Source organism: Rhipicephalus microplus, unplaced genomic scaffold (assembly GCF_043290135.1).
Source record: "Rhipicephalus microplus isolate Deutch F79 unplaced genomic scaffold, USDA_Rmic scaffold_12, whole genome shotgun sequence".
Lineage (NCBI taxonomy): Eukaryota > Metazoa > Arthropoda > Arachnida > Ixodida > Ixodidae > Rhipicephalus > Rhipicephalus microplus.
In genome coordinates this window covers 27916552-27929439 of record NW_027464585.1, presented here as the reverse complement: position 1 = coordinate 27929439, position 12888 = coordinate 27916552, and the positions used below count along the sequence as shown (strand labels likewise).

The window sequence follows — 12888 nt, the reverse complement described above, 5'->3', positions numbered from 1 at the left end:
CTGCCTATGTGTTCCCCACGTGCGGCTCTTCGTACGTGTGCTGAGGAGTTCGTCATCTTGTAGTGCATTAGCATCGACGGCATGGAAGGGCTGACTCCAAAAACTCGAGTGCACCACGACGCCGCTTTTAAAAGAAAAGTCATCGCGTGTGCAGAAACGGACGGAAATCGGGCCGCATCGCAGTCGTTCGGAGTTCCCGAAACGTGCGTGCGGGACTGGCGGAAACAAAAGCAGAAGATTGTCGACAGCAAAGCTTCACGCAAAGGCTTCAGTGGACCACAGCAGGGTCGGTTTCCGCAAATTGAAGGGCTGCTCGCCGATTATGTGCTTGAGCAGTTAGCGGATCAGCGGCCCGCGACGACAGAACTCTCCAAGTGCGGGCTATGCAGTTAGCCTCAGAAAAAGGGCTAATGCAGAGCCAGTTTGAAGCGAGCAGGTGCTGGCTAACTAACTTTATGAAGAGGAAAGGCTTTTCCCTCCGAAGGTGAACAGGCATATGCGAAAAGTTTTGCGGAGGGATGCGATGAAAAGCTTCACAGTTTTCACAGGTTTGTCCTAAACTTGCGGTACAACAACGGCTACCTGCTTGGGCAAATCGGGAATGCCGATAAGACGCCTCTTTACTTCGACATGCCTGGCACCACAACAGCCGAAAAGGTGGCGAAGCAAGTTCGCGTGCTGACATTGGTCCACGGTAAAACTACAGTGACGGCAATGCTCTGTTACACGTTAGATGGGCACAAGCTTCCCCCGTACCTCATATTTAAATGGAAGACGCTCCTGAAAGGAGTCGTTTTTTCGAGTGGTGTGATCGTGCGGGCCGGCGAGAAAAATGGGTGCGCGTTGCAATTGATGCCATACTTTTTTTTTTCGTCATGTAAATTGGGTGCGCGTTACAATTGAGGGCGCGGTAGAATGGAGTAAATACGGTATCTTTTCGAGCCTCAGTGCTGCCCTAGTGCACAATATCGGGGTTGGCTTCCACATTCTACATGTTTGTGAAAGGGCTTTTTGTACAAACTCATCTTCGATGTTTCACCCTTAACCTGATGGTTGCATCTAGAAGTTTAAGCACTCAGTAGAAGATTTGAATGTGAACTTTATTATTAGGCAAAAAGAGTTTATAGTTACCCGCCAAGCTAAGTAGTTCTATTTCTAAACATGCAATTCATGGGGCACAGGTATGTGTAATGTCGGTCTGTGCTATGATAGAGGTCCTGATGAACATATTTTTATGTATATTTATGCAAAAAGTCTTACCCTTTCATTCTTTAATCAGTCATGTTAACAACAACCAGAAATGTCTGGGGGCTTTTGACAAACGTGAATCCTCCTATCAAAACTTTTGAAAAGCTGCTTGTGATACAAGGATAGATACAGCAGATGCTTGCATATATATATACACACACGCACGCACCACAGTTTTTCCAATAGGTCAAGCGTACTTGGGAAGAGAAGAGACACAGCTTAGCGGTTTTGTCTTAAGTTTATTTTAAACGGTTCCGACCGGTGGACCGGTCTTCGTCATGGTTTCGCAAACCCTCATGCAACCCTGATCACGAACCCTAATGAAGACTGATCGAAACCGTTGAAAATAAAATTAAAACAACCCTCAAGTTGTCTCTTCTCTCTCTCTCTATATATTATAAATATATACATATATAGTGCAACTTTGACATATCAAATATGGAACAACTCAATCTTTTTATATAAAAAATTGCACAAATAAAAAGCTTGCAAGTTTTTAGCTTGAATCTGTCAGCACATCTGCACTGAATATTGCACAAAAAAGCATTTTGTGATCATATAACAATTTCGAACAATAATGAGAACCAAGAGACAATGATGCCAAGGAGAGTGTAGCGGATATTATTAAAAGTAACTGTAATCTAAATGTTGTTGGAATCACACATTCCAAGGCTGGAGCGACACCTGATGCGCACCATTGATGCGTATGGCCCACTCACGAGCTTTAAAAATAAACATTGATTAGTGTTAATAAATTCTTGGCTTGGTAGTTCAACCGGCTGGCACCATTTTCTTGTCAGCAAGACGGCACAAACCCTTCAATGAAAAGAAAGAAAAGTGGATCAAAATGGTAACTTGCTGCTGGCAAGAACGGAACCTGCGACTTTCGAATAACGCCTCCAATGCTCAACCGGCAGCAAATTATATTTTCTTCTACTTTTCTTTCTTCACATTTATAACACCCCTAAACCATACAGTTTTCTAAAATTAACTAGAGGGGACTCTGGCGCTGTGATCGTTCAGCGAACATGGGTAAAGTGACCGAGAATAGGTCAATATAACCATAAGAATGATGGGTAGTACACGGATTTGCCTAGTCTTCATACTTGCGGGCGGCGAATCATATTAACGACTTCGTTTGTTGCTGGTTTCGGTTTCATTTTAAAAGAAAGAACGAACCCTTTTGAACTTCGTGACCCTATTCGAAACGGTAAGCCTAAAAGAATTAGGTGGTGAGGTGCAACAGCTGAACATTTATTGATTTTCGTTTCGTGAAAAAACAGCTCCAAGCCATACGAACACACAAAGAGCCACAAGCAGGCCGGAAGTATGGAGACAACAAATATGTGTACTACCGATGATTGCCATGCTCACTGAAGTGCCGCGCCTTGCAGCTCCCATAGACAGTAGCGTCAGAGTTCCTTCTAGCAAGTATTGTATAAAACTCTAAGCCCTAAACTTTCCTTGACATCATTGTCTGTTATACTTTAAAATTAATGTGCCTGACAAAAAAACAAGCCCTCTCTATTTTTTTTATTGAAATAGAAAACACGAAGTTGTCATTGTTACTTGGCAACATCTACCCCTTCCCACTCAAATGTTACAAATAAAGAAAACGAAATAGCATACTTAGTGATTTAAATTCATAATTTAAATTTTGAAGCGGCAGTTCAGCGTGCAAAACAACATGCAGACTGATCTATCATGCCTTCATAAGCATTTATCTAACACCAGAAAAAACTTCGCAGCATCCTGTCTTTCAGTATACACTCAATTTTATGGCAAACTGCCCATCTAACGGTTGGCACATGATTTCATGGTTGCTTAAACTTGAATCAATACATACAACATAGGGAATTGTGGGCGTGCTTCCACCCCTGTAAAGTCGTTCAAACCTCATGGTGCACGCGCGTCTTATAGATTGGCTGCGGTTAGGTTTAACAGCTGCCAAGCGAGTGGTAGTGCTATCAGTGCTTGGGTTCGCACGGTGCCACTAGCAGAGCTACATGGCAAAAAAGATTAGGCGCGCACAGAGAAAGCAGCAGCGAATCTCTTTGGGGTTTGACAGCGTGCGTCCATGGACGTCTCCTGCGATGGGTCCAAGGGGGACAACACTGCGAGTTGTTTGCTGTGGGCCCCTCGTGGAGAGTCGAACGTCAGGGATGATTCAATCGCAGTACCTTGTTGTTCCTTCTTTTTGTCAGTGTGCTCTAAAAATAAGTTACGATGCAGTACTTTGTGTGTTATGTCGCTTGTGTATCGTTGACAGCCTACGGTGCCAGGCTATCATTGCCAAAATCACACAACTGCTGTCCGATACAGCATTTGTGCAAGGAGCACATGTTCACAACAGTAACCTCCACTATAGGATCCTGAGAGGTGAGGGGTCAAACATCCCCTCGCCGCTCTCTCACTGTACGATTTTTCAATTCATACCTTCAAGAGGACCTATAAAGTCCTTCCATAAATCGACCCCCACTCCCCTGGAGAAATTGTGTATACTACTCTCTATGTCGACCCTTATGTGTTGTTTCCAGAGTGCGTGAATACACGAAAATCTTAATGTGACTAACATGGATATAACAAATTATTAGTTATAACAAGATAAATAACATATAAATTTATAACAAACTATTTCTGTGTAACAAGCTACTTCTGTGTAAGATAAAAACTTTAATTCTTGAACAAGGTATCCGTAACTATTGTAGCTATCTGCTAGCCTTGCACCACAGACGTAGCATTTTGTGTGGGCTTGCATTTTTAACACACTGTGCATGAATCACTTCTTCGTATGAAAGTTACCTGAACCTTGATGATATGTGGGGTTTAACGTCCCAAAAAGTTACTTGGACCTCCAAAGGAGATGTTTCTTCACCAATTTAGACTGAAAGGTCCTGAGTAGGCTTGTGTGAATAGTGAATTTTAGATTAAAGGCGAACAGTGATTTCGGTCGAATAATTTCGATTCATATAGCGTATACGAGAAAAAAAATGGCTATATTTATCATGACCTAACTAAGCTGCACAATATTTAAAAAAAATTAAAATATGCCTTTTATGCAAAGTCCCCGCCACCTTTTTTTGTTCAATATAAGTCGAAATAACTCAATAATTGCAGGATTTGACTTTCAACAGGATGCAAGTCATAAACTGTAAAATACGTAACATTTAAAACTTTATTATACTTGGAGCACATAAGACGTTATAACAAGCTCGTAAGCCTAATAAGATGATGATTTGAGGGTAATATCTATATTTAAAGGTCCCTGCAACACTTTTTCACATAGCCATGGCATGGATTGACTAAAGAAGCTTATTACCTCATAAATTCACCGCCGCGAAAGTTTTCAAATCCATCTAGTACAAGCCGAGTTTCAAAGATTCGTCACACACTGTAGGTGCATTCTTTCTTTTCGTCCCGACGAAAGCGCTGGAAACTAAGAAGAAAGAGACGGCATGCAGAAAAAAAAAGTCACGCGAGCTTCCTGACTTTCAACTCTTTATTTCTTCTTTTTTTTTGAATTTGCGGCCTTTCAGTGTGGTCGCGCGCGCAGCTTCCATGGCGGGCCCAGTAACGACGGAGTAGGCCATGCTCAAATCAGCCAATGGCTGATACAATGGCTTGGACGAGTGATTTTTGAGTTTGTGGCATCATTTGCAGAGAAAAGATAGCAATTTTTAGCGAACTTTTAGAATTTATTGTGAACTGCAGGCCACATGCTGCGCTATACTATTTGGCTTGTTTGTTCTTGGTAGCCTCGGCTTTCGATCGACAGCGATTTCTGACCATGCTCATTAAGTGTTCAGGGGGCCTTTAAGTTTGAAGGGGGGGCCTCGGGGATTTCCTCTGGCTTTCATGGCTTAGCACTTTTACACTGCAATAAAACCACCATTACAGATGTAAATTCGATTCGAAGCAAATTCCAATCCTCTACTATTCGTTCAATGATTCAAAGCATTCGATTATTCGCACATGCCTAGTTGTGAGAAATGCACGCCAGGTGGCACTGTTGTTACAGAGTGCTTTGCCCCTCCCATATGGTGCAATAATCTGCCAGCCCCTAGGATGCCTCGATGCGCGCCAGGCATCGAGGCACTCTACCAGCCCCTAAAGCCTCAAAAACTTCGCAAAGCAGCAACTCTCTCTTCCTCCACTCGTGTTTCTCACCTCCTTTGGACTTGCATTTCGAATGTGGCGCCACCTGCCTTGCTTCTGCGTAGCAGACGCCCTTTCACAGAGAGCTCTTGCTTGCCCGGCAGTGGGCCGAGAGCGTTCGCGCGAGCCATCTAACTCACCCTAAAATAATATTAAGAAGTGTAATGTTGGCTCATAAAAGCTATGTTTAGTGCCACATGCAATGCATATATGTGTGGTCAGGCCTTGATCGAGCCACTGTGTTGCAGTGACCGAATGTTAACTTTGTGCGCACCACCCCTTTGGTAAGCATGTTCTTAAACGTAAAAGTGTCACTGTTAGTGATAACCTCCATCTTTTTCGGCCCATCCTTCAGCCTGTCTCCAAATAAGTTTTACGCTGTAAATAACATCACTCAAACGTTCATGAGCGGCTAACCTTTCTCATAGCTGGCGTGATAGCGCCCGAGGGGGCAGTGTGAGTGTTTTTCCTTACACAGCACATGGCTGGTGCAAGCTCCTCCCTATCTGGGGTATGCAATATATGCAGAGAGCATTCAAACTCACTTTCACGCAGTGGAAACAACAACTCGCGAGGACGTTGTCAACGTGAGACGGCAATGTCACCGACAGCCAATTTTAGCGTTTGGTGAGCCATCTAAGGCTTTCACGTTGATAGAGTGTCAGAAGGTGTACCTAATTTATAGCTGATACACTCAAACAGCTGTGGTTTTTTTGCGAAGTCTTTTACGAATCAATCATGTTTAGAAAGTGCGCCTTGTGGACGTATCTCACATAGGAACTAGGGTATGAATTAACTAGCACGCCACCATACGCAATTACTTTGCAAGAGCTCCACTCGCCAATATAAACCTTCACATGAAATAGCAAATAAACTATTACGCGAAATGGCACGCATGTGTGAGGTTCCTAAACGATGCACGCACCCATTGACTCAAAGGCATGCACGCTTTGCATAGCTGCCCTCACATGGCGAGTCCCCCGTCTCATCAGTCAATGCAAGAGAGCCACAGAAACCGATTTGCTCTGAAATATACGAGCACACAACAAAAAGCAATGGAGAGTACCAACATTAATGTCAGTTGCTGCACTCCAGTTATATTTTTGAAGAAAGCAGTGCGGTATCTCCAAAGTTTCGCAATCATAATTTCGAGCATCTTTCTGTATGCATGTTAAACACACGAACCAGTACCAAGAGCTCAGGCCAGTCGACGCATAAAAATAAGCTGAACACACAAGCCTGCATTGTTGACAAAAAAACAGCCCCTGCAGAAGCTTTATTGAAACCTGAGTGAGGGATCGCGACGTACTGCACAATTAACTGCGACTTGTCTATTGTGTTGGAGTAGGCATTGAATTGAGCAAACATCAATCCATACTCATAATGAAAGATGTGCAACTTGCTTTGCAAGGCAGATTAGAAAATGATGGCCTGAAATTTTCACTTTCGATTCTAAGCAACCATGTCTTTTGTCGCAACTCTTTGCACTTAGTGGGCGGTATCAAAGAGCTTTCGGCCGTCACTAAACTTGTTCTGGCATCAAAAAGTGCAACAACCACTCACCGCAACGAGCAGTGACGTCATTATTGGGTGAAAAGTATTTCACAGCACAACGTGCACAGAAGGACAAGTTGGTATCCATCAAAACAGATGTGGTGTTCATCAAGGAGTCTGCATCTTGAGAGCAAAGATAGTAGTCGCAAGAGACTGTAAACTAGCAGTCCCACGTGATGGCATCTGGCCAATACGGACGCGGTGCCAGCTTCGGAGAGGTCAGAGGAGGGGGCAAAGAGGAGGCGCGTGAATAATCACATACGTCACTACTTTTTTAGGGGCTTTACCGGTACCTGCAGAATCTAGGTTTCGGAATGCAGTTTCTCAAGTATCTGATGAATGAACTCTGATTGCATCATGGCTGCACACTGCTTCAAAACTTTTTTCTTTCTGCTTGCGGTGAACTAATACGAAAATGTTGTGGGTTTTTTTTTTTTTGTAGGATGCTTTGTGTTAGGCATTTAACTACTTCCAGTGCATGACTAACACTGGCTATGTGGCCTGGTGAGAGTTCTACAAAGATAAGGAAAGAACAGACTATATCACACATCTGCCTGAAGTGCGGCGCAACATAAAAATGAAAAGGCTGTCAGTGGCTTTTTTAAACAAACCAGGTAACAACAGCAGAATAGTCATGAGATGAAGGAAAACAAGTGTGCACAGTGCCCACCCATGCATTTGCTGGTTTTCTGATGAAGAGGGCAAATTAACTTGGCTGTACTGACTTTGTTTGCACAAATACTAGTAAATTTTAGGTTTGAAGTGACTTCAAAATAGTCCTTTCGTCGGGTAATTTTGAATTGAATTACAATAGTATATAACACATATTATAAAGAAAAATCCACACGTTTATGATGAACACTTTAACCTGTGCAATATTAAAAAAAAATCGTAACAAGGCATGTGCAAATGTCATTCTTTTTGGTTAAAAAAAATGGAAGCAACCTTTAAGAACAGCAGGGTACGACTTCCGATAGATTGCAAGATAACCTGTGAAATAAGTCAAGCTTTAAAATTTTCTATACTTAGAGCTTGTAAGTTAGTATAACAAGCTTTTAAATTTTAAAAATGATGCATCAATGTGAAGGCAATATGTGCAATAAACCTTGAAGTGAAGCTTCACGGCAGTGTGAATTTCTTCTGATTAAGTGTAATCACGGCAGAGCACGAGTGTTGAAGATTGGGGGAGTTGGTTCGTCGTACTTGAACAGGTATAGCGCATTACGGGGAAGAAGAAATGGAAGCCTCCTCTTGTGTCGGTCTGCTCGGCCGTTTCTTCTTCCCTGTAATGTGCTATACATGTTCAAGCACGGCAGAGCACAACATTATGGCAGCGAAACCACCTTTACAGAGGGGTAAGAAGCCGGCTAATATACATCTACTCCTATTCGTTCATTCCGAATACATACTTACATTAATTTACATTCAAATCAAAGGAAGTTCGAATAGTGTAATATTCCTACAAATATTCACACGAGTCTAACATTAAAGTTGTCACACTCAAGAAAAAAAGTTTTTGCATTTTACTGGGAAATGGAGCTCATTACACAGTATAAAAGAGACTAGATAATGTTCTAAAGCCATTAGCATCTAAATTAGGAGTGTTGCTCCTATAGGAGGCTTAGGTTGGTGACATTGCGCTGGCTGCTTGGTTTGTGGTTCTAGGATGAAATTAAAACTTTTCCAAGTATGCTTTCTTTTTCACTAATTGATTTTTCATTTTCAAATAATGCACACTTAAATCGACTACATCTTTCTCTCCAGGGTCCCGGAAACATTGTGCTTTTAACTAGATACTGAGCTTTAGGCCATTGTCGTTCATCTCGTACGAATCAAGAGAACTTGAGTCCGGCCGAGTTGGTACTTGCTTTTTTACATTTTCACCGCACACTAAGGATGATGTTAGAGAGAAGTAGGATGACATTGGTGGAAAACTTTCAGCTCGTTTACTGTATTTACTTGCATAACTAGCACCATTGCATAATTTGCGCAGCCCCATTATTTTGTCAGCTTTATGAAAAAAAATATTTACTCGCACATTTACTCGCAGTGCACTCACTGGTGAGCCAGCTCACCAGTGCGTGCATGAAGAGACTGTGGACCTTCGGATTCTTTGGATGTGCACCCCAGGATCACGCACCGCCGATCGGGCGAGTGCAGTCAGACGGGCTGAGAGTGCAGTTCTTTCGAAGACTTTCCCTGAACTAGGTTCCCTAGAATACCGTGCACGAACTTGAAACCTGTTGACGGGTTGTCAGAACTGCACAAACCTTTGTCCCCTGTACCTCTCCATCTCTACCATCTTCTGAATGCACGCTCGCGTCATGTCACGGACAACTTTCGGCACAGGAGGCGTGTGAGAGCCTGTCAGGCTTGTCGTGCCAACTGTTCCCCTCGTTCTCTGCGTCCGCACTGCAATGCATCTTTCGGTGATTTTGAAAGTTTAGGTTTCACCATCTGTCCTTCGCCTTCTTACTGTTCTCTTGTGATTGGCTGCAGTAATTATATATAACGCAAAATTGAAACTTGCTGTTGTGAAGTTAGCCGAAAAAAAAAAAAAGGGGGGGGGGGGAATCGTGCCACCAACAACCACTTCAGGGTGAAGTTTTCCTGCGCATGACAATCGGTGAGAAAAAGAGTGCGAGCTTGCTGAAACAAGTTTCCTGCCGTTGAAGGAGGACTTTTCAGTTATGTGCGAATGCTTAGGTCCCCCAGTATCACCGTGTTGGGAGACCTAGTTTGTCCCAGCATTGTCAAGAAGAGCAACAAAATGGAACATTCGAACGCGCTGGACAGAACCAAGGGTGATTCGCTTTCGAAGGGCGGTGGCAGCCGCTGCAACGATTATTCTCGATTACGACTAGACGTACCACGCATGACCGGGTCTGACTGGTTAAAGTATGTGCTAATTCTGTTAAATAAACAAGTACACTTGGTTGGTGCTCCAATTTCTTTTACTTTCTTTACTGTGCGAACTTCTTTCGCACGATTCTTCCTGCATTAGGACTATTGAACATTATTTTGTATGCGCTCACGAAATGCCCGCGTAATTTGCGCAACCCTTCTCGGAGCTCCAGAATCATGAAAAAAAGTGTGCAAATTGTTCAAGTATATACAGTATTCACAAAAAGACGTAGCCGTATGTAGGATTTTTTGACATGCGCAGGAACAGTTAGTTCCCTCTGCTAATGAGCCTAGCACGGCAGGCAACTGTATTTCTGAATGAAACATTGTATAGACGTATTGCTCACGCTGTTATTGGTCTGTCAGGAAGCTGCTACAGGCATATTATGTTCAACAAAAAAACAGTTACTGTGTAAGCGATGTATTAGATTATTTCAATTTGAATTATGTTTTTTTTTTACAAGTGGTCTCCCTGCTAGGCTGACAAGCAGATGTAATGGTTTTTCCCCATATCATAGGTCACTATGTACAGCTACGCCTTTCTGTGATTAAGCAAGTTGAACGTTGACTGCCCATGTTGTTGTACCTCTCTCTGTCCTCGTCTTAGTACACTCAATCAAAATGTCAAAGAATGTCTCATACGAGGTCAACCAAGGAAGATTTGGAAATTCTCCAGACTAATGCAAAAAAACAGAAAAAAAAGACAGCCAAGATTCAGTGCAATTTAGGCCCGTGGGGCCAAAAGAGGATGAATCCTCCTCTGGTGGCTGCTTTGCAGAGATAACTCAGTTGAGCATGGTGTGCTTGTCATAGATGTTTCTGCGCTGTTCCTGGACCTGGCGCTTCCACTTGTCCTGCTGCTGGCCCACCTTGTTGAGCACGCTGCTGCTTGAGCGACGTGTGCGCTGCTGGTGAACTGGCAGGGGCTCCTCCTGAAAGACAGCAGCAGTTGACGTTACCACGAAAGCCCTCACTCGTCATCATGAAGTCAAGAAGCGTAGTCAGGAAAAGACTAGAAGACTGATCATACTTGGGGTTTAACGTCCCAAAACCACCATATCATTATCAAAGACGCCGTTGTGGAGGACTCCGGAAATTTTGATCCCCTGTGGTTCTTTAACGTGCATGGAAATCTGAGCACACAGGCCTACAACATTTTTGCCTTCATCGAATGTGCAGCCGCCGTATCTGGGATTTGATCCTGTGACCTGCGGGTCAGCAGCCGAGTACCTTACCCACTAGACCACTGCGGCGGGGCAAAAGACATGAAGACGACCAACCACAAATGAAAGCAACATAAAATTCATAAAGTTTCAGACATAACCTAGAGGGAACTCTAGCAATGCAATGTAGCAGCCGAGTACCTTACCCACTAGACCACTGCGGCGGGGCAAAAGACATGAAGACGACCAACCACAAATGAAAGCAACATAAAAGTCATAAAGTTTCAGACATAACCTAGAGGGAACTCTAGCAATGCAATGATTAATACATCATGAGGATGACGGGTACTGGACAAATTTGCCTAATCTGTGTTTCCAGCTTAAAACGCACCTGCAGCTTTGATTTTAATTTTGCTTCAGCATATGTTTTAAAAATAAAAAAAATGAATCATCAGGAACTATGTGAGATGATTTGAATTGATGAACCCAAAAGATTAAGGTAGTGAAGTGGAACTGCTAAACATTTAATGAACTGCATCACGCAACAAAGCGGCCACATGAAGTCGAACCAATAAAGTTTAGTCAAATTTATTTATTTCTAAACTTATAGACACTAGTGCCATACTTCTCTCTAGTATACTTATAAGACACTATGATATAAGCAATATAACTTAGAACGAGAGTTAATGCGAGCCACTTGGTATGTATCCATAGCTAAAGACAGCACAAAGTAAACACGGACAAGAAATTCATTTTACCTATGAAAGCAGGATGCTCGTGAACAAGACTCCCATGTAGTAGCCAAAGTGTCCACCTTTTATGTTGCTTTTATTTGTGGTTGGTGTTTATTTTTCACAGCTGGTCAAGGTGAACAGCACACACACAAAAAAAAGAGCATAGTAAGGACACAGCACAAAAAAAAATAAGACAGAGCATAGTAAAGACACAAGATGACTACTCTTTGAGTTAAAAGTCAGCGCTCGTCTTGAGTCTTTCCTATACTCTGTCTTTGTTTTTTGCGCTGTTTACCTTGACAAGCCACGAATCCTTACCAACTTGCCCAGTTTTCTATACTACTTGATGTTTGTTTGATTTGTCTTCATCATTATCATTTGCCTGGCTACGGCAAAGGCTTCTGCCAACCAATTCACAAATTGCCTGCCATCTTAGCTCAATAGATAGAGCCCAACTGACTCCCCTAGATCGTTTTACTCACTGTGTGTCATCCCGTACTGCATCTACTCTTTTCAATTATTTAGGTGAGCTCACATGTGCATGAGCGAAGGTTTAAACAAAGGGCAGGCAAGGCTAATGAAGAAATACCTCTGAGCCAATGATGGTCAAGTTATTTACACACATGACAGACATTCACTTGCTTACTGTATTATTAAGAAACAAGCAAAGTTAAAATATCAGTCGATGATACTGTCAGCAGTGTATGACATCGTACACCTATATGCATATTAGTAAAATTACACATAGTAATGGCTTTTAACTGCGTCATGGATGAACAGTTGAAATATAGTATCGTGAATTAAGACTAAGAAGCTTTACTAACAGCCATAACTTTCACGCTGCTGCATGCACATTCACCAAGACAGTACATAACCACATCTCTTTGCACAAGGCCACAACAAAAGCCAAACAGAACTGAAATATGATCGAACTAATCCAGGCTCTGGATGACTTACGTTCATACTTACATTTTCATCTATGCCCAATGACATTCTTTTCTATTAGGAGCAAGTAAAAAGCATGTGTGCGGCAAAGTTAGCAATATTTTTGCAGTTTATGAGCTGCATGAACACAGTTCACTTTCACTCCACAAATTCATGTATTTGGGAATGTACATTCAATGTAGCAT

At 42.5% G+C, this 12888-nt stretch overlaps 1 protein-coding gene across 1 annotated transcript in view; it reads right to left on the bottom strand.

The window, feature by feature from the left end:
- Positions 1–4729: 4729 nt before the first annotated feature.
- Positions 4730–12888, bottom strand: part of LOC119166704 (uncharacterized protein CG1161) — a 60049-nt gene continuing 51890 nt past the window's right edge. Inside the window, exon 4 of the mRNA XM_037418026.2 lies at positions 4730–10793. Coding sequence (XP_037273923.2) covers positions 10647–10793 — 147 coding nt within the window. The 3' untranslated portion in view covers positions 4730–10646. The remainder of the gene's footprint in view (positions 10794–12888) is intronic.